The following is a 21,515-nucleotide window of genomic DNA, read 5'->3' as shown; positions in this document are numbered from 1 at the left end:
GGCTGCTGCTGCTCCTTCACGAGTGCCCAACTCCTTAAACTAGAGGCTTTCAACTCTCAAGCCAGTCCCCAAGGGCCATCCCCTGACAGGGTGCTTACTCACACAGTCCTCTGTGCTAGAACCTGGGGAAGATAGAGCATATCTACTACCAAATACCCGCAATCCCACAGTCCTACGTCCTGGGGCTTGGCTGACCCTATTTTATTCTCCAAGCCTAAACTATATCCTGCAGTGCGGAATCTGTCCGTAGTGACCCCACCTGTTCCATAAAGACCCTTGTCCCAACACCACCTCTCACAGGCCTACTAGAAAGTTCCTTAAACACTGGACTCTGTTAGCCTTCCAAGCCTTATTCTCTAGCCAGTCCGATTCTTGCTTTCCCAAATGCCAAAGCCACAGTCACCAGCTTCAGGCACCTGCAGTGTCTCCTGTGTACAAGCCCTTGCCTTCTCTACCTTCCCTTAAGATCTTACCAGAGTCCCACCTGCTTCAGGAAGTGGACTCTTCTTACCACTCTGGGGTCTCACTTTCTCTACCCACTGAATTCTTCAAGAACAGAGAGCTTCTTTCCTTTCTCCTCCCTCTCTCATCAGTTTCATATTGCCATATACAGGTGGCACGCAGTAGAGGCCTCCTAATGGCAAAGTGCTATACTCCACTATGAAAATAAAGCTTTTCATGTTTTGCCACATGCAAGTGAAACTTAAGTTTCAGTTTTTCTGAAGTAAACAATTAGGAATCTTATCTTGTTATAGAGAAGCTGTAAAGCTCAAAGACAACATTTCTGAAATCTACCACGTACGGCTGTACAGTGGGATTACCTTTCCAGAAGCCACTGGAGCATGCTGTTTCAGGAGAATGCTGAAACTCCACAGGTAACAGGGTAGAGAAACAAATCCTAACATTTCTCATATGCATATCCTGATGTTCCTAAACTGAATGGAATTTAGAGCACTCTGAAACAGCTAAAACTGTGAAAAGCGCTTGCCTAGCAATAAGGCCTTGAGTGTAATATCTAGTACTCAAAAAAACAGTTAAAGAACAAAACTATAAAATTCTCTAGATAATGTATCTGCAAGCACATAATTGGAAGCCAAATTAGGGGCTTTTGTTTGTCTTTGCAGCATTGGGGTTTGAACTCAGGATACTGCGCGCGTAGAAGGCTGCATCCCACCACCTGAGCCATTCTTCTGGCCATGGGAACTTTTCTGCCTGGGACTGGCCTCAAACAGATCCCAGATCTCAGCCTACAGAGCAGCTAGAGTTACAGGTGGGAGTCACCAACGCCTGGCAAATTATGTTCCCCTTTCCTCCCCCCTCACCCACTTCTTTTTAAAAATTAGTCTTATACATGAGAATGTAGTCCAAAGCTTTGTGTCTCAGATCACAGAACTTCTGAGAGAAGGGCTTTCATAAAATATAAGCAAACTTTCAACATACTCAAGTCACAGAACAGAAAGTGACACTAGTGAAAACATTAATAACATAGGGGCAAAGAACATAATCTAGAAAACTTGGCTAATGCAGGAGGCTGAGGCAAGAGGATCTTGAGTTTGAGGCCAGCCCGGGCTATCTATCTAGTGAGACTCAGCCTCAAATGCAAAACAAAGACCCCAAGATCTGTGAGGTACCTCCTCAGCAGTCCATCAACATTTGAGGCCAGGCCAAGTGTGTCCTCACTAATGAGACAGAACAAAGCATAATGTGGGGTAATACACTGAATGCACGTCTATGGACCTAGTATTCTACGCTAGTATACTGTGGAAGCAGCTCCTGAAAGGACATCCCAAAACACCACTCAGCGTTGTTCCAGTAAACAAGACCTTTATCTGAAAGGTGTATGTGCTATGCAGAAGTATGCTTTTCCTTACCATTTGGTGGGCTGTACGCACCACATGGTGTCCAAGAACATTCCCTCATTTCTGCCACCATGGCGTCCAAACCTGCCATGCTAGCAGCCAACCAGGCATCTAGGTAGATCTGGGAACCAACTCATTTATAAGGTGCTTACAGGAAGATACTGTTGAGTTCCCAAGAACTCGCTTACATCTCCACATCAACTTAGAAAGGTCAGTATATTCTGTTTTGAGACATATACCTTTATTAAAAATTTTACCCAAATGCAACTCAAGTTGAGTCCAGCCCTTTAGTTTTCCAAATGAGGAAATGCAAGTTCAAGGTCACTAGGCAGTTTGACTTTGGACTAGAACCCAAACACATGGTTCTTTGTGGTCCCTAGTAGACAGGTCTAACTATTTCCTCAGTGACAGACTTCCTTCCAACCATACCAATGACCACTGGGTGCGTGTTTTTAAACCACAGATCTAGGGGTGCATTGTCGAATCAGGAGAAGCAGAATTTGGTCTGAAACCCGCTCCGCTTCGTATCGCGTGTCAGACACCACTGCGTGTGGCAGGGCCATCATCTCCCGGGAGCATACCACTTACCACGCCTTCCCTGCTTTTATCTACCCAGCACTTCCTCCTATTTCCCGGGCTCCCCACAGACACCTGCACTGCTGGCTGATGCCTCTGCCTCTGCACCAGCACTGGGTGTGTGCAACAGCGAGTCCCAACAATGCGCAAGACCTAGACGGACCCCGGGCTCCCCTCAAGGAAGCCTTCTATGACAAAGCTAAGCCTGGCTTTCATGCACAACTGTAACTGTGAACCACAGGAGGAAACAAATGACTTGCCACACATCCCTTTTCACACATACTCAATGCAAAATCCTATTGCAACCGTCTTACTGTGTGCACCGAAGACCAATTTATCATGCATGTTTCATTCTGTATTTAATAGACATAGCATGCCACTGTTCACTGTGGCACTACTGGCAACAGCCACGGCGTGGAAGCACCCTGCGTGTCCACTCATAGAACAGACAAAAGAGAATTCAGTACTGCCAAAGAAAAATTAAGTTTTTTTCCTTCCTTGTTTTTGCTTTCATCTTGTCCCTTTATCTGTCTATGGGGTTTTTATATGTCTAAGGGGAGGGCGCACAGAAATACAAGGACAAAGGGTAAACAAACTGAGCAGTGGTACTCACTAGACACCATGCTGAAAATGAACTAGACAACTTGAGGGTGAGGATAGGAGGGAAAAACTTGGAGAGAGCAAGGGAAGGGGTGGCATTGTCCAAAAAGCAATGCACTCTTTACCTCACTTATGTAACTGTAACCCCTCTGTAGGCAATCTTTTTAAGAACAACAACATCAACAACAAAAGCCCAGAGATGTGGGTTGGAGTTTTCTGAATCTGTTTATCAACTTACTAATGTGTCATGGCTTGCAGATTGGAAAATGGTGCCTCTTTGTGGGATGACAACTTGAGTCACACTGAGGAATAGAGGCTTGGCACATACCAAGTACCACTGTGGTGTAAGTCCAGGGGGGAGAATGAAGGGGGAGACCAAGGCACAGCCAAAGTGCCATTTCCCCATCCATCTGAAAATTCCACAATCTTAATTCATCCTCCGCCAGGCGGCCGACTTCCAGCTGGACTCCCATCACTGGAAGGCAGCAAAACATCAACTGATAGTTTCATATTTCACTTATGACAGAATACTTGGAGCAAGAAACCTGGAGATGCAATTTAAACAGTCACCATGCTTTTAGAGAACAGCTTTGGCATGTTTTAGTGTAATGGCAGGAAACCTTACTAGAGTATTACAAGTCCAACTTCCCAATGGTATCATTGATACCTGACATCTCATTTCAGGACATTATCTTTTTAAGATGGCTAGAAGGCTAGGCTCAGTTTTCTCCCCCTTACAGAAGCAGAATACAAACACTGTATTTGCCACTCTTTTCTACTCCCCTTAAATTTGGGGAGGAGAAGCAAGCCTTCTCTAGACTAAAGCTGTCAAAGTGAAATCCTCCATACTATGTTTCAAGGCCCTATTTCAGCTCATCTTACTTTAACTCAACACTTTCAAGTCACTGAAAATTTTCTTGCCTATGGAAGGAATGATTTTTAAAGCAGGGAGACTAAGTAGAAGGGGTGTTCAAAAGTTTTACGTTCATGATATTCTATCTGGCATGATGATTGACCACTTAGTTCTCCTTAAGTGTGGAAAGTGGCACAAAGGAAACTTTAACTTTAGTTACTCAAAAATGGCTAGTCTTCTTACTGTAATTCCACAATTACCTGATGCCAGCCGTACCTAGCACAAGGCTTAGGCCCCAGGGCAAGAAATAATCAACCCTGCTCCTCTTGGGTTGACACTCTCCTGTGAGTGACCCGTAATACACCAAAGAAGGTGTAAAGGGCAATGAACTTAAAACTGAAGAACTCTCACCATACACAGCTGCTGTCCGTTCCTTTTCGGTCCAAAATATGATAAGACTATTTCTGCAGACACATCAAGTTACTATTACTACACTTCTTGGATGTGGAAAAGTTCCTTCCACCAGCTGCAGGAGGCCGGACTATCCAGCCAGTCTGTTCTGTGGGAAGGTATTGCTGAGCTGGTAGCACATCTACGGTTGAAACTTAGGCCAAGAGGGAGAAGTTGGTCCCAGGGACAATCAGAGGAGGTGAACCACCTCGGACAAATGCCCTCACCCTCAACCCAGACCGGCCATCTCGAGAAGCCATTAATTTTTACGTACTGCATATGAATTAAAAAACAAAACAAAACAGGAAGGTGGACAAAAACTTTTGGCAGAAAGGGGGTGATTCCAGTAAACCAGAGCTTCAGGACGGAGCCAGGCTCCTGCCCGCTCCAGGGAAACCTGCTCGCGGTGAGAACCCCGGTCAGCCACCCGCTCCGTGCGGGAAGCGTGGGGGAGAAGTTGGAGATGATCGGGAAGGCGCCGCGGAGCCGGCAGGTCTCGGGGTCCGGGCCCCCCGATCAGCAGAGGCTCTAACTGCACTGGTGCCGGGGGCGCCGGGCTCACGCCCTCCCCGGGCCCACCCGCCCCGCAAGATGAGAGTCCCGGGCACGGAGCCAGCCCCCGGGCCGGGGCGGCGGTGGCAGGCCGGGGCCGGGGGCCGGGCGGCCCGCGCTCACCTCGTCGCCCCACTTGAGCACGTCCTTGTGCCGGTCCTTCACGGCGTGGTAGATGTGCAGGAACTGCAGGATCCCGTGCCGCCGCACGTGGTCGGCGTGCCGCTTGGTGTCCTCCCAGCTGAGCGGCGACCCCTGGGCCAGCAGCCCCATGGCCGCCCGGCCCTCCGCTCGGGGCCGCGGGCGGGCGCGGGCCGGACGCGGGCCGCTCCTCCCCGGGGACGCCCTCGGGCCGCGGCCGGCGGCGGCGGAGGAGGGGGCCCCGTCCGGCCGTTCCGGCTCCCAGTGAGTGGTCCCCGCCGCCCCGGGGACGAGGCGAGGGAGAAGTGGGTGCGGCTCTCGCCCCGAAGCCAAGCGGCGGCTCCCGCTCCTCCTCGGCGCCGGTGTCGTGCACGGGTTTCCTACTTGGGACCGAGACCTGCGCCGCCACGGAGCATGCCCAGTACCCGCGTCCGCCGCTCGCCGCTCCGGAGGGACAGACCGCGCTCCGGGTTTTATAGACCGCGGAGGGGGCGTGGCGATGGGGGCGTGGCCGACAGCTGGAAAAGGGCGGCGCAGGAGCGCGCGCACGTGCAATTGGGGCCAGGCTGGAGGCGGCGAGGCAGGGGGGGAGAGGAGGTAGGCGTGGCGGGCGGTGGGCGGGGCGGGGCGGCGGTGGGCGGGGCGCGGCGGCGGTGGGCGGGGCGCGGCGGCGGTGGGCGGGGCCGGCGGGGCCGGCCTCCCGGGGAGCCAAGGTGCTGCCGGAAGCTCTCAGTCGCGGCGCCCTTCTACCTTTGTGGGTTGTGCGGGGGGTTACGGTACGACACGGCCGTGCATGAGTGCCACGCACCTCGGTCGAGGCCGCCCCTCCGTCTTCCCCAGCCCCGCCGCTCCGCTCAGGTTTTGCTAGCTTCCTAGGATGCGCGTTGAACGTCGACCCGCCTCGTCCCAGTCCAAAGAGCAGGGCGGGCGCTCCCCTCGCTCGCGCGGCACCTGCGCCCGCCGGACCCAGCGGCTCGGTCCGCGCCGGCCGCGCCCAGGCCGCGCGAGTCCCGCCCCCAAGCCGCCCGGAAAACCCGGCGTCGGAGCGGGGCGGGGGGCGCGCGCGCGCGCGCGCGGCGCGGCCGAGCTGCGCATGCTCCGAGGGGCTGGCGGGAGGGAGCGGCGCGAGCCGGGCGCCGCTCGCCGCGCCGTTGTTGTGGTCCAGCCCCCGTCACGTGACGGGCGGTGCCGCCTCCCGCCGCCGCGCCGCCTCACCGTGACTCAGCACGGCGTGCGCCGGGGTCCACCGGGGCGGCGGGTGCCCGCGCCAGCGCAGCCGCTCCCGGGCCCCGCCGTGCCGTTTCAGCGTGACTCGGCACGACGTGCGCGCCGGCGGGCGGGGCGCGGGGCCGTCCTCCGCCCTCCGCCCTCCGCCCTCCGCCCTCGGTGCGTCCGTCGGTCCCGCGCCCCCGCCGGGCCCTCGCCCTCCCGGGCCGCCCGCGCCGCGTGCGCCCTGCCCGGGCGGCCCAGCCCGTCTGGCCCCTCTGGTAACGCCGGGCGCGGGGCTCCCCGGGACCATCGTCGGCCCAGTCGCCGGGCTCGGTGGCCGAGCCCCTGCCCGGGAGGCCCGGTCCAGCGGGCGGCAGCCGGCCGGGGCCCCCGGCGCCCTCGGCCCCGCCGGACCCGACGCGCGCGGACCGGGCCCGGGCGGAGGCGGAGGGGGCCTGCACCGGGGCGTGCCCCGCACCCGCCGGGCTGGCCGGGCGCCTCGGGCCCTGCCCCGAGCGAGCGGGGAACTGCAGATCCGCCGGTGTCGTGACTCCGACGCCGAGAAGCGCAGTTGCCGCTTCCAGAAAAGCACGTGTTTCTGAAACCGAGTCTGGGTTTGCAGGAAGTTCTGGCGGTGGTTTTTCTGGACCTGCTTCGGCGTTCCGAGTTCTTGAGCTGACGAGCCTGTGCCGTCACACTCAGGGCTTATTTATATGGAGTTGTGAAAACCACGAATGCACTTCTTTGCACGTAGTGACAAAGGTCCACATCCGGGTGCCAGTGGTTCATACGCCTGGATCCCTCTGCGGTCTGAGGATTGAGGTTCAAAGCCAGCTTGGGCAGTTAAGTCTGAAGGACTCTCCACTTAATCAGGAAAAAACTGGAAGTGGAGCTATGGCTCAGACGGCAGAGTTTGCCAGCTTCGGGTGAAAAAGCCACGGGAGAGCTCAAGGGTCTGAGTTCAGGCCTCGCTATGGGGACACACACAGTCTCTCTCCTTCCCTCCACTTTTTTCCCTTAGAAGAATTACATTGAGGGGCTGGGAAGGTGGCTCAGTGGTAGAGCGCTTGCCTTGCATGCCTGAGGCCCTAGGTTCGATTCCTCAGCACCACATAAGCAAAAAGAAAAAAGCCGGAAGTGACGCTGTGGCTCAAGTGGTAGAGTGCTAGCTTTGAGTTGAAGAACTGAGGGACAGCGCCCAGGCCCAGAGTTCAGGCCCCATGACTGAACCCCCCCCCCCCAAAAAAAAAAGAATTACTTTGAAGTAGTTGTCTGAAGGAGTTTCCATGTAACAAAGCAGTTTATGAATACAGGGTACCTTTTTTCTTTTTTAAGAAGTAGAAGCTTGAGGGGTTAAAGGATGCCTGGCAAGAATTAGGAGCAAAAATGGATGTTTTAGAAGCAAGCTATCTCGGGGGACATGGGGATGGGTAAGTGATGATCTCCCAGAAGGGCATCACTGCTTCCCTAGTGACAGTAAGGAAGAGCTTGAGGGCAGGATGGTTGTTGGGAGTGAAGGCTGAGCACAGTAGACCGCTATTCTCTCTCAAGTATGGTTTTCATGGACATTTTTCAGTAGCAAAAGTAGAGAACACAGTGGAACAGTGGAATGACACTTCATGTGAACATTGTCCAGCTCTGGGGTCACCATGTGGCTGATCTTGTTTTAGTTGTCTCCTGTTTAAACAAAGCAGGTCTTACTGCAGTAGGATCCTGCCTAGCACTGAGGGTTGAAGAGACAGGAGGGTAAAAGATGGTTTTAATAATAGCTATGGGGCCAAAAAGATGGGAAGAAATGAACTGGAGAGTAGATAAATCTCTTAATGGGAATCTTAATGGGTTTCTTTTATCCAATTTTTAGAATTTGTTCCAAATTATCTAGCCATTCTAAGTTGCGAGGCTTTGCATTTAAAAATAAAACCCAAAACAAAAAAATGAAACTATTGCACAATAGTTTATACTATTGTATAAGCTAAGGGTAAGCTAAGAGTCAAGCATGAATAAGTAAGGTCTTTAAGCCAGGTATTTGCCCTTTTGCAAGATTCCTTATCTCCCTCTACCCCCATTGCTTTCTTTTATCTTCTTCATTCTCATTCTCATTTATTCCCTTTTCTCCTTCCCTCCCAACTCTCTCCTCTCTTTCTCCTGTACCTAAGGGCATCTGCATGCTAATCAAGCCATTTTACATACTTATATTCATAAATACAAGTAAATGTTGTATTATAATAGATAACACCAAATATCTGACCTAGGCAGTAATGGCCAAAAAGCTGAATCATCATTATGTCTGTGGCAAGTGTGAATATTGAGCAATTTTGACTGAATGAGAGCTATTGCGCAAGCAAAAATCACTGCCATTGCATAATTGTACTTCCTTAAGTGATTTCTTTGTACACCATAACTCCTGTCACTTATTTTAGTGTTCAGACTTAAATGTAGTGGGCACCTTAGAAAGAAAGTTCAATTCACTAAAAGTGATTTATCGAAGAGCCCCACAACAATTATCTAGCCAGTAAGAAAATCAGTAGCTAGTGCCAAATTGAGAATGTTTGGTCTGTGTGTGTGAAAATGTACTCATACTCCATAGGTGTGTTTCCTTCCATATTTGCAGAGATTTCTTAGGTAATCAGATGATGAGTTGAGGAGAGCTGAACATAGACTGGTTAGCACTATTTTATTGGCAGTGACTTCACTCAGCCTTCAGGGAAGTGGCTGGGGTATGTGTGTGTATGTGTGAGGGGTGGGCACCAGGTGAGCAGGCTGCTCTGTTTGTCTTTGATCTGGACAAGGAGGTGGGACTAAGAAAGTATTCGTTGTTTAATTATACTCAATTAAAATATATTTATATAATTTGTATACTGATACTTTTATACAATCTATAATTTATATAATTTTATAAAATACACAATTTACACTTTAATTATTACTGATAGTTTAGTTTTCTATGTATTCCTTCCTACAACCTGAGTAAGGGGTAGCAGCTTCCCAAAGAGCAGCCCAGAACTCTGAACCCTTACTAGTCCAAAACGCTGTTCCTCCTCCAACAATGTGCTGGCAAGATTGCTGATTTGGGCCATACTGGGCCCACTTCCCTCTGGTCCCAAGCTTTGCAAGGAAAAAGATCTCACAGGGTATGGTGGCACATGCCTATAACCCCAGCACAGGGGGACTAAGCCAGGATGGTCTTCAATTTGATCTCAAAAGGAAGGGAGAAAAGGGAGAGGGACCAGAGGGAGGAACTGAGGATGGATCCCAAACAAACAAAAACAAAACAGAGAGATGAGGAGGGGAGGGAGAGAGCTCCCTCTTTCAAGGTGTACAGTGTTGTGAATTAGGCTGGGAAAGGGGCCGTGGGATGACCTCATTTTAGAGGAGGAGCTCTGTAGTAGGCAGCCCAAGAGGTTATCCTTGTAAACAGAAACAGGTTTTGATTGAGGTCTGTTTGTCTTCAAAGTCCAAGTTCATTCCACTTTCCTCACATTGTGTAAAAGCACAATCTAACCATACTAAGAGTGACACCAGAAATTTGAATGTTGTCATGGCTTACAGATTGCTTAGAAGAAGAGAAATCAGGGAAGGAATGAGCGTTTCTTGTATACCTACAATGTGTCTTGTAAAAAACGTATCCAACCTTACCAGTTTTAGTTTTTTAGGCATAAAGTAAGTCTTGGCTTTGAAAATTATTTTTATTTTTTTAATTTTAATTAATTTATTTTTATTGTGAAAATACTGTACAGAGGGGTTACAATTACATGGGCAAGATAATGAGTACATTTCTTATCAAGCATTGTAGCCTCCTTTGTTTCCCTTTCCCATCCCTTCCCATCCTCCCCCCATTCCCCCATCCAACCCTCCCCCCCACCAAAGTTGTAAAGTTCATTTTTGACATGACTTGTACATCTCATTGTTGCAATAGGTCCACCTGTATCCCTATTTAAACCATTTGTTTTTTCCCTTCCCCTCCACAAATTATACCGATATCAAATACAGTGAAAGCAGGGGTTATACCGTGGGGGAGGGACATACAAAGCAACAAAGAAATGAAAAATTATTTTAACTTACTTTTTTAAAATTTCCTCACTACTTTTCAGAGCTTACTCTGTTCTTAAGAGAACAGAAGTTTAGGGCTGGGAAGGTGGCTCAGTGGTAGAGTGCTTGCCTTGCATGCATGAGGCCCTGGGTTTGATTCCTCAGCACCACATAAGCAAAAAAGAAAAAAAGCTGGAAGTGGCGCTGTGGCTCAAGTGGTAGAGCGTTAGCCTTGAGCTGAATTGCTGAGGGACAGTGCCCAGGCCCAGAGTTCAGGTACCATGACAGGACCCCCCCCCCAAAAAAAAAGAGAACAGAATTTTAGAGAAATTTGAAGAGAATGTAGAAAACTCAGTTCATTAGAAAATGTGGATAAAAACTGTACTTTATCTCCTGTCTTTTGACTGGGTGGTGGAATAATTCACTCAATATCAACTTTCAAAATAAGACAATCATGTTTCCTGGGCCAAAAGGGCATAAAAGAAAACCTCTTTGATACTTTTTGTTTTTATGTTCTTACCTCCCTCTATACCCTTTGTCTATAATTTTGGATATCTGAAGCATATGCTGATAGAGGGAGATAAAGGGAAAGAAGGCTGAATCACAATCACAAAGTACAGGATTGAGAGGTGAAAGGAACATGGGAGTTAACACGCTGGAAAAACCTGCAAGTCACAATCTCTTTTAATGGGGAATCAGAATTTTAAGTATGACCTGAAAGAGTTGTGTTCCATGAATAACAAACCACTCCTTTTATAATCCTGTCCACTCTACTTCATGGCGGCCACATGAAAATTCTCTTTCAAGGACACAGTTTCCTGTCTAGAAAAAGCAAATGTAGGTTTTCTGGGAGCTCATGAGCCATTTCCACATTCGGAACGAGTATGGAAAAGACTGTTTACCCTCCTTAGAAAGGTCAGGGCAAGTACTAGTCCTGAAATTGCAGGCATGTAGCAGGAGGAAATTCAGTTTTTCTGCGTCATGATTGGATTGCAGTGCTGCCAGCAGTACTAAAACCTTGGATGTGAGAATCTGTCTTTGAAAGTACATTATGACAGAGGCTACATTTGCCGTTATAATTTTGTTTTTATTATGGAGAACAAACAGGTTGTTCACAGGGCTGGAGATGCTAGCTCAGCAGGAGAGTGGTGACTCCACGCAACAAGACCTTGGGTGCACTCGATAGCACCAAACAAAACAAAAACAATCCACATAGATGATACTGTAGTTTCCATTGGCCAGGGATCCAAGACTGGTCTACTTTGGCTCTGATCTATGACCACGCTGCTTTCAAAATCTTTTTCTTGGCTGTGGGCAGACCTCATTACATCTGTGTATATTGGGCTGATCTCATCATGCCTGTATATTGTACCAATCTTAGAACACCTGTGTGTATTGTGAAACTCTCAGCACAACTCTGTGCATTGTGCAGATCTCAGCACACCTGTATGCATGGGGCAAATCTCAGCACACCTGCGTGCACGGGGCAGATCTCAGCCCACCTGCGTGCATGAGACAGATGTCCGCACACCTGCATGTATGGGGGCAGATCTCAGCACACCTCTTTGCATTGGTCAGAGCTCACATACCTGCATGCCTGGGGCAGATCTCAGCATACCTGCGTGCATGGGGCAGCTCTCAGCACACCTGCATGCATGGGGCAGATCTCAGCACACCTGCATGCATGGGGCAGATCTCAGCATACCTGTGTGCATGGGACAGATCTCAGCACACCTCTGCATTGGTCAGAGCTTGTTGGGTCTTCGTCCATCCCACGAAAGACGGACGGAGTCCGAGGAAAGGTAAGTGCGCGCTCGCCCATTCCCTAGCCTCCCTCAGCCCAGGAGACAATCAGACACAGCGGGGAGCCAAATCCAGCAGGTAGAAAAACTCGTTTATTAACAGAGAGCAGCCCCTTTTAAAGACAAAAAGGGTGGGTGGTATGGTAAGGGAGGAAGAGGAACCAATCACTGTCAAGGTCACACCCTATCATTCACCTGAGCCTTCACGGGCTGGTTAGGTACTGATCGGAAGATCAATTGGGGTCTGCCCACTCTACTCTCTCCCAGAGCCATCTTGGCTGGCCATGTGCTCTACAGTAAATTAGGCTCTGCCCACTCAACTCCCTCCCAGCGCCATCTTTGCTGCCCATGTGCTCCACAAGAGCTCACACACCTGTGTGCATGGGGCTGATCTCACATACCTGTGTACATGGGGCCAGTCACAGCACACCTGCATGCATGGGGCTGATCTCACATACCTGTGTGCATGGGGCCGGTCACAGCACACCTGCGTGCATGGGGCAGATCTCAGCACACCTGCATGCATGGGGCAGATCTCAGCACACCTGCGTGCATGGGGCAGATCTCACATACCTGTGTACATGGGGCCAGTCACAGCACACCTGCATGCATGGGGCAGATCTCAGCACACCTGCGTGCATGGGGCAGATCTCAGCACACCTGCGTGCATGGGGCAGATCTCAGCACACCTGCGTGCATGGGGCAGATCTCAGCACACCTGAATGCATGGGGCAGATCTCAGCACACCTGAATGCATGGGGCAGATCTCAGCACTGTGTGTTATGGGCTGACATATGACACAGGAAAGCAGCTGACTTCCCCATAGTGAGCAATCCAGGATAGAATAAGAGAGTCCCAAGATAGAAGTTGTCTTTTTTTACATTTAATTTTTCCTGTGTAAATTAACAGTGCAAAGGAGTTTCATTTGGTGTTTGCATGTATCCAATGTATTTCTATCAAATTCACTCTACTTCTTTTTCCCTCCTCTTCACTGTTTAGACAGTGTTAGTGGGTTTCATTTTGCTGCTTTCCTCTATCTAAAATATATTTTGCTCATATTTCACTTCCTTCCTCACCCTTTCCATTCCCTCTCCTCCCTTTCACTGGTCCCCACCCTAACAGTTCCCCTAAAGAAAACTTTTGCAAGCTTTTAGAAATATTTAACAATTTGGACTCATAAATTATCCTCATTAAATGTGAATAATCCTTATTAAATGTGAAAGCAGTATCTATGTTGATGTGGTCCACAAAAAACTTAGTTTGGAAGTTTGGTCAGTGTGTGAAGTATCATGTTAATATAGGCAAAGTAATTTTCTACCAGCCAGATTAAATTTGTCCCAGTTTATTTAACCAGCAGTAGTCCTTAGCTCTTTGGGTCCTGTTCTTAGTCCTGGAACAGTAGATGAATGAGAAGGACAACATTTCTGTTCTCGTGGAGGTTTCCATCTAGAATAAGCAAAGTTTGGTTATTTTAGATTGCATTTTGAAGATTATAGAGAGCTCTTGCGTTTGTTCTTGTGAGAATTTGTTCTGCTAGGGTTGTCTTTTTAATTAGTTTTGATAATGGCTTAGCTCTGATTTTGTATAGGAGATATGTGTCAGTTTTTCAAATGTTTTCCATTGCTTTGAAGGGGGATGGAAAATGAGAGCTGAAGTGGAATTTTCTTACATTTTCCATCATTTTTAAATGCAAAGTGAGATAATCAGTATAAATTGTAGTCCTACATTCTGTTACTGTAGGTCCCTAAGACATTGTATATTTAATAAATTTCTGAATTGTTAAGGTATTATGAGAAGTATAGATTTATTCAGTAAGCCAAAATAATGTCAAAATGTCAAAGAATATTTGATATATTGACATGACAAATTAAAAATTACTTAGTATGAAAACAGTAGTAATCTTGTAGACAATATTTTGTTTTTGTTTTTGTTTTTGGGTCCAGTTGTGGGGCCTGAACTCAGGGCATGGGCACTGTCCCTCAACTTTTCAGCTCAAGGCTACCATTCTACCACTTGAGCCACAGCGCCACTTCCGGCTTTTTTTCTTTAATGTGGTGCTGGGGAATCGAACCCAGGGCCTCAGGCATGCAAGGCAAGCGCTCTACCACTGAGCCACCTTCCCAGCCCCATCTTGTAGACAATATTATAATATGCTGCAAAAGATGATGGGAATACATGTCATGTGATGTACAGAATATTAAAAAAATGTAGTACAAATAGTTCTGTTTTTCATTAACTTGAAATTTTGATGCTGTAAAATTTAATAAAGAAATAATACATATTAATTGCATTACATTTGTCAATAGGGGGGATATGTTTCCTCATAAAATAATATAAATTCTGCTTGAAAATGGAATCCTCAAACTGGTTTCCTTTTTATCTGTTCTTGTATTTTCTAGATGGAAAAGGAGATTTGGTGTCATTGTATTTTAATTATAGTAATATGTTTTGAGGTTTCTAAGTTTTGATTTTCAAGTTATAGCCAGTTTATCCAGCTCAGAGCTGTTTTATATTGAGATGATTATAAGGTAATTTACTTAAAAGGCAAAAAGGAATGTCTACATAGGTCTGCAAATACTATCTCAAGATTGATAGTCTGTTTATAGCTCAATTCAGGTAACATGTTGTCGCATGATTAATGAGAGCTGGGTTTCTTTAAACTGCTTAGAATCCTGTTGAAGTAATAAAAAAAAAAAACAATGGTTATTATGCTCTGCTTTTTCTGGGGCTTAGTTTTAGCTATCTTGTTAGCATTGCATTCCAGCATTGCAGAGCAGTGAAAAAAATCTGGTGTTATGGTTATGAAAAAGGTACCAAAAACAATACACGGAGAAAGAGTGGAAGGAAGAGGAAAAGGGAATGGAAAGGGAGAGATGCTTACTAGCTCATTGACACTTCAAACTATTAGTACGTTCTTGGTAAGAGTGTGGCAAAAAGTTTACCTCTTAGCCAAGCTCTGGGGAAAAATGCTAAAACAACAACAAAACCCCAAAAAATCAGAACTGGAACTGGAAAGGATAATTCTAGCTCTGTTACATAGGTACTGTGAGGCTTAAACAACATGGCTGGGAAAATTCTCTATAGAATGAAATAATCTGCAGATGCTACTAATAAAAGGCAAGGCCCGTTTCCTGTCTTCTGGAACCCCGTTCAGGTCATCTCCTGCAGTTGCCGAGTGGGGCCAGGGCCATGGCACAGAGAGCAAGCTACACAGCATCTTTACCCTCTGTGTACCGGTGCTGCTCAGGGGGGGCTCAGGTGAGCAGAATAGGAGCCCCGCAGCATCCCTTTGACTAATGCCTATGGGACTATAACTGCAGCTAGTACTTTTCATATTTAAATACAAGTTCCAATTAGGAAAAGATAGATGGCTCGCTCTACAAGACAGGAAAAGATCAAGGACACCGATTCATCTTGCTCACCACTTTTCACTGCAAAGCCTCTGAATGTTTATGGGTATGAGGCAGATCAGCATGGTCCTTGTGCACTATCAAAACCTGTATGATCCTTACTGTGTTCCAACTCTCATCTTCTCATTTCATTCTCACAGCAATCATATGAAGCTGGCAGCAATTTCTCCATTTTTGCAGTTGAAAAATGGCCTTGAAGATTGAAACATGGCTGTGAAAGTGTGCCTGTGTGGTAGGTGTTAGAAGCTCCCTGTATATCTGCCCTTCAGGTCTGCAGGTGTCCCCTGCTCACAGCTTATCCCAGCCTTGGCCCTGAGGTAGGGTTTTCCTGTGAAGCCAGCTGTAGACTCTGCTCTCTCTGACCCAGCCACCTGCCCCTGTCCCAGTTTCGTTTTCTTTTTCAGTCATACTGGGCATTATACTTGCTTGGTAGGAATTCTATCACTTGTGCCACTCCTCAGCCTATTTGCTTTGGTATTTATTTATTTATTTATTTATTTAAGTTAGGGTCTTGCATTTATGCCCTGGCTACCTGGACCATAGTCTAATTTATGCCTCCTGCAGAAGTGTGTCTCCACACCCAGTTCTCTTTAGTTGAGGCGAGTGTCAGAGCCCAGGCTGGCTTTCACCCAGTTCTCTTTAGTTGAGGTGAGTGTCAGAGCCCAGGCTGGCTTTGAATGCTATGAGTTTGCCTCCCCAGTGCTGTAATACCAGGAGCTTCCCCCCATGCAGGCCTTCCAGTAAGTTTAATATTAATAACTTCCTAGGGTTCTTTTCCAGGACATGGTTACTTGACCCCAGCCTTGCCTCCTGACCTCTCCTCTTCCAGGGGTCCTGTTAGGCATTTCTGAAGTCCCAGGTGCAGCTCCTCATACCAAACATATTGCGGGTCCTACTCTGCTGTGGTCCCCAGCCAAGCCCACTGCCCCGCAGTGACTGGAGGAGGTGCAGAGCAACGTCTGGCATCTGGGCTGGTGCTTCCTGTGTATAGACCTTGGTGGCTAGAAGCAAGGGGAATCAATGTTTCCTCCCCTTGGTCAGAGAGCAGCTTTGAGCAAGGCTGGATCTGGTCTCTAGATCCATTAAGGAAGAGTCTGCCTCTCTGTTGCCTCCCCAAGATCTCCACTCCATTTTCTCTAGCTTCTGGCCAGACGCCAGTCTGCAGAATCACAGTCCACTAACCTCTCACCAAGAAAAGTCCATTTTTTTCTGAGTGCTAATCAGTCACCATGTTACTTAAAAGAAAGCTAGGCCATGCATGGGAGCACATGCATACTAGACATTCAGTCAAAATCTTGTCTGAATTCTGGGTGGTGGATGTTGGTGGGGTAGTGACTGAATGCTTTGACTTGAGCTGTGACAAAATGAGTGTTGCAGCAGAATGCAGAACAAAGGGGAGAAGCCCAGGTACTGGCCTGGGTGAGAGCAGGAGGGAGCCCAGGTACCGGCCTGGGTGAGAGGAGGAGAGGAAGGCCAGGTACCAGCTTGGGTGAGAGGAGGGAGCCCAGGTACTGGCCTGGGTGAGAGGAGGAGGGAGCCCAGGTACTGGCCTGGGTGAGAGGAGGAGGAGGAAGGCCAGGTACCAGCTTGGGTGAGAGGAGGAGGGAGCCCAGGTACTGGCCTGGGTGAGAGGAGGAGGAGGAAGGCCAGGTACCAGCTTGGGTGAGAGGAGGAGGGAGCCCAGGTACTGGCCTGGGTGAGAGGAGGAGGGAGCCCAGGTACTGGCCTGGGTGAGAGGAGGAGGAGGAAGGCCAGGTACCGGCCTGGGTGAGAGGAGGAGGGAGCCCAGGTACCACCTGTTGAGAGGAGGAGGACGGCCAGCTACTTTGTTGAACAGAGAAGATAGTTTTGCTGTATAAATTATTTTTTAGTGGTGTTCAAGATGCTGTTATATTTTACTTATCTCTAAATGTGTTTCTTTTGTTTATTTTTGTTTGGACTGTATTACAAACTAAGCACTGGGACAAGTTCAGATCTTACAGTAAAAAGGAAGCTAAACAAGTCCAGATTGGAGAGCAAATTGTTATTATTTAAAACTTATGGACCACTTTGAATATGCCAAGTTCTATTGAAGAAAATATACAAACACTATCCCTTCCATTAACAGACAAGGTTTTCAGGAAATAGATACCCTGTTTCTCTGTTTAACTGCAGCATTGCTAGTATTTAAGCTTAAGTTTGAGAAACTTCCTCTTCATAATTTTTTATTCTTTATGTTTTAGAGTGGATCTCTGTCTTTTATCACAAATACATCTATGAGTAAATCAAATGTCATTATATAAGTTCATATTATTGGAATATTGCTAACTAAAATATCATTACTCTGATTTTTGATAAGACAGGCGGGGTGTAACATTGATCATACCTTTGTCATTGTTCAGTGTGCTTACCTCTGCACTGGACAATTTTCATTTTTCATTTTCATATTTTCATTTTACCCTAAAGGAATGCTTGCCCTCCATCCATCATCCCTATTGGGTTGTTACCTGGTGGTCTTGAGAGCTTAGACCTGGTCCCACAGATCATATTTCCCTGTCCTCCTCCCTTCCCAGGGAGGTTAACCTCTGAATGGAGTCTGAGAGCACTGACAACAGCAGACAGAGTGCTTGATTTCTTCAGTTCTTTTCTAGTCCAGAAGTCATGGTTAGTGAGTGGTACTGCCCTCACCTCCCACATGATACCATCCATGCACAGGAATGACAAGAGACTCCAGTGCTCAAATGATACCATCTGTGCATAGGAATGACAGGAGATGCCACATGTTACCATCTGTGCACAGGAATGACAGGAGACTCCAGTCCTCACATGTTACCATCTGTGCACAGGAATGACAGGAGACTCCAGTCCTCATACAATACCATCCAGGCCTAGGAATGACAGGAGACACCACATGATACCATCCATGCACAGGAACGACAGGAGACTCCAGTCCTCATACAATACCATCCAGGCCTAGTAATGACAGGAGACGCCACATGTTACCATCTGTGCACAGGAACGACAGGAGACTCCAGTCCTCATACAATACCATCCAGGCCTAGGAATGACAGGAGACTCCACATGATACCATCCATGCACAGGAATGACAGGAGACTCCAGTCCTCACATGATACCATCTGTGCACAGGAATGACAGGAGACTCCAGTCCTCATACAATACCATCCAGGCCTAGGAATGACAGGAGACTCCACATGATACCATCCATGCACAGGAACGACAGGAGACTCCAGTCCTCATACAATACCATCCAGGCCTAGGAATGACAGGAGACTCCACATGATACCATCCATGCACAGGAACGACAGGAGACTCCAGTCCTCACATGTTAACCATCTGTGCACAGGAATGACAGGAAACTCCAGCCCTCACATGATACCATCCCTGTGTAGGAACAATAGGAGTCTCCAGCTAGTTTTCTGTGTAAGTGGTACTGGGGATCAGGAACAGTGCCCTGAGCCTATGAAGAAACATTTGGCCACTGAACTGTTCTCCTACTGACAAGAAACTGCACATCAACTCTGCCCTGACCAGTCCAGCCTCAATATGGAGAATATGCCACTTGGAAGACCACAGGTGACTTAGCCACAGAAGTGTGAATCTGAATGCAAAAACTGTCTCCTCCAAAAATCAGCAATTCCACAAAAATAGAGTCTGATGATATACAAGAAGATGAAATCCCTTACAAGAATGATCATTAAAATGACCAAATAATTTTATTTTTTTCCAAATAATTTTAAAAGGATATGAATAAACACCTGGATAAACTCAAAGACAATGCAAATAAACATATGAATGAATTAAAAGAAAATACAAATAGAGTGGACTAGGGAATACAGCATAAGTTATAAAATTCATAAAGATGAATATTATGAAAAAATTGAAATTCTGGAAATAAAAGCTCAGTGAGTCAATCTCAGTTAAAAGCCTTATAAGTAGCCTGGACCAAGTGGAAGGTGGATGAACTAGAACATTTAGGTTAAAAAAATGTATTCATGAAAAAAAAAATGTATTCATGGGGCTGGGAAGGTGGTTCAGTGGTAGAGTGCTTGCCTTGCATGCATGAGGCCTGGGTTTGATTCCTCAGCACTACATAAATGGAAAAAGCTGGAAGTGGCACTGTGGCTCAAGTGGTAGAGTGCTAGCCTTGAGCTGAAGAGTTGAAGGACAGGGCCCACAAACTGAAAAAAAAAAAAAAAATTGTATTCATGGAAAATGCAAGGACACCGATAAAAGACCAAACTTAGGAAGCCTGGGGTTAGAAGCAGGGGAAGATGTGCAAGATAAAGCCATAGTAAAATAAATTCAGTGAAATAAATCAGAAAAATATCTAGATCTTGTGAAAGTTAGCAGACCAGACCAGAAATGGGTCGTTCCATTTGTATTTTAATTAAAACATTAAGTGTACAGAACAAAGAAAGACTACCAAAAGGAACAGGAGAGAAGCACTGAGTACACCAGTCAGCAGACTGACTCCATTTCAACAGGAGAAGCTAGACATGGTGATCCATACCTGCCACCCTCAGCTACAAAGGGAAGCTAAAACAGTCAGATTCAGGTGCATGTTCAGGCAGGAAGTGAGGCTTTCTAAAAAATAACCAATGCAAAAACTGGCTGGAGGCATGGCTCAAGCAGGAGAGCACCTGCTTAGCAAGCACAGTATTTTTTCCTTTAGTTCTTTATTTAATGCTAAGTGTTTTCTAGAGTCAATCCAGTATCAGAGAAAATTGTCTTTAGCTACTTTTTATAACATAAAACTATCACATCGTCAGCTTCTCATATGTGTACTGTAGAGACTGTTTAAAATTTATGTCTAGTGCTCCCACTGGCTGTGGCACCTTGGTGGTCACTTTCTCTGGCCACAGCCTCCACCTCTACAGAATGGGCCTCTTAGGCCAGATGCCCCACTTCCTACAAGCTTGATGAATGTCTCCTTTCCATATTTGGTGCTTAGTGACCTGGGCTACTTGAATACACATTGGGATCAAGCAGGAGAAAGAAATGACAGTCTTTTCTGTATTGAACTATTTTCTTTCTCTTGCTCTCTCTGTCTCTTTGCTTCCTAGCCACGTTAAGGTAAGATCTCCTCACAGCCACCTGCTCTTGTCAGGATGTTCTGCCTTGGCACAGGCCCCAAAGCAATGAGGCAAAGTGACCACAGCCTGAGACCCGAGAGGGGGGTGGAGAGGGAGAGAGGGAGAGAGAGAAAGAGAAGAGAATTTGAGAGAGAGAGAGAGAGAGAAGGAAAAGGAGCAGGAGAGAGGAGGCAGGGTCTGAATATCCCCAAGAGCATCCTCCTAGTAACCCAGTCCTCTGGGCCCAGCCTCTCAAAAGCCTCTTCCCTCTCCCAAAAGTGCCACAAGATTTTGTCAAGCCTTTAGCTTCACGGGGGACTGTGAAGATAAAAATCGCAGCAGGCTATTTTATGTCTTTGCCTGTCCTGAAATCTCCCCCAGGAATTTACTTACAAAGCTTCCAGAGCACACAAGATGTTCACTTTTAATCGTTATCTGTGACTGCTTTTATGCTATTCACTGGAAGAATGGAGTGAGTTATAGGCGCTTAAATGATGGCAGGTCTAAGTTCTTTATTGTGTAGTCAATGTCTAGTGAATGATTTACTATCTATGGGCCTCTGATATAAAGAATTCCTCACATAAGGGCTTAGTTCTTTGTCCTATTACTTGGGCTTTTGCCAATGAGACTGAAATAGGTTGAAGGAAGCCAGATGACCCCAGAGGGATTCAGAGGCCTTTGAGTTAAGCTAAGGTTTTCAGAGAAGTATCTGCAGGACCTCTGCATTCACTTCCTTGTATTGCTTTGAGACTGCACCCCTCAGGACTTGGCCCTAGCTGTCGCTCAAGCAGGCGCAGGTGTGACTTTGCCACTGCTCCTGAAGACACGTGCTGACTGCAGAACACAGAGTGCAGACCTGGGGATCATGGTCTTCCTCATGGGGTACGATGATGTTACATGTACACGGGACAGTACAGTGAGTACCTGTGCACATGACAGTACAATGCACGTAACACTGTTAC

At 47.3% G+C, this 21,515-nt stretch overlaps 1 protein-coding gene across 1 annotated transcript in view; it reads right to left on the bottom strand.

The window, feature by feature from the left end:
• Gclc (glutamate-cysteine ligase catalytic subunit) overlaps positions 1-5,472 on the bottom strand; it is a 28,238-nt gene extending 22,766 nt beyond the window's left edge. The window contains exon 1 of the mRNA XM_070017287.1: positions 5,014-5,472. Coding sequence (XP_069873388.1) covers positions 5,014-5,163 — 150 coding nt within the window. The 5' untranslated portion in view covers positions 5,164-5,472. The remainder of the gene's footprint in view (positions 1-5,013) is intronic.
• Positions 5,473-21,515: the final 16,043 nt, after the last annotated feature.

This window comes from Dipodomys merriami, unplaced genomic scaffold (assembly GCF_024711535.1).
Source record: "Dipodomys merriami isolate MVZ:Mamm:240054 unplaced genomic scaffold, mDipMer1.0.p SCAF_122, whole genome shotgun sequence".
NCBI classification, from domain to species: Eukaryota; Metazoa; Chordata; class Mammalia; order Rodentia; family Heteromyidae; genus Dipodomys; species Dipodomys merriami.
Note: the sequence above shows the minus strand (reverse complement) of the source record. Positions and strands in the feature narration are given on the sequence as shown.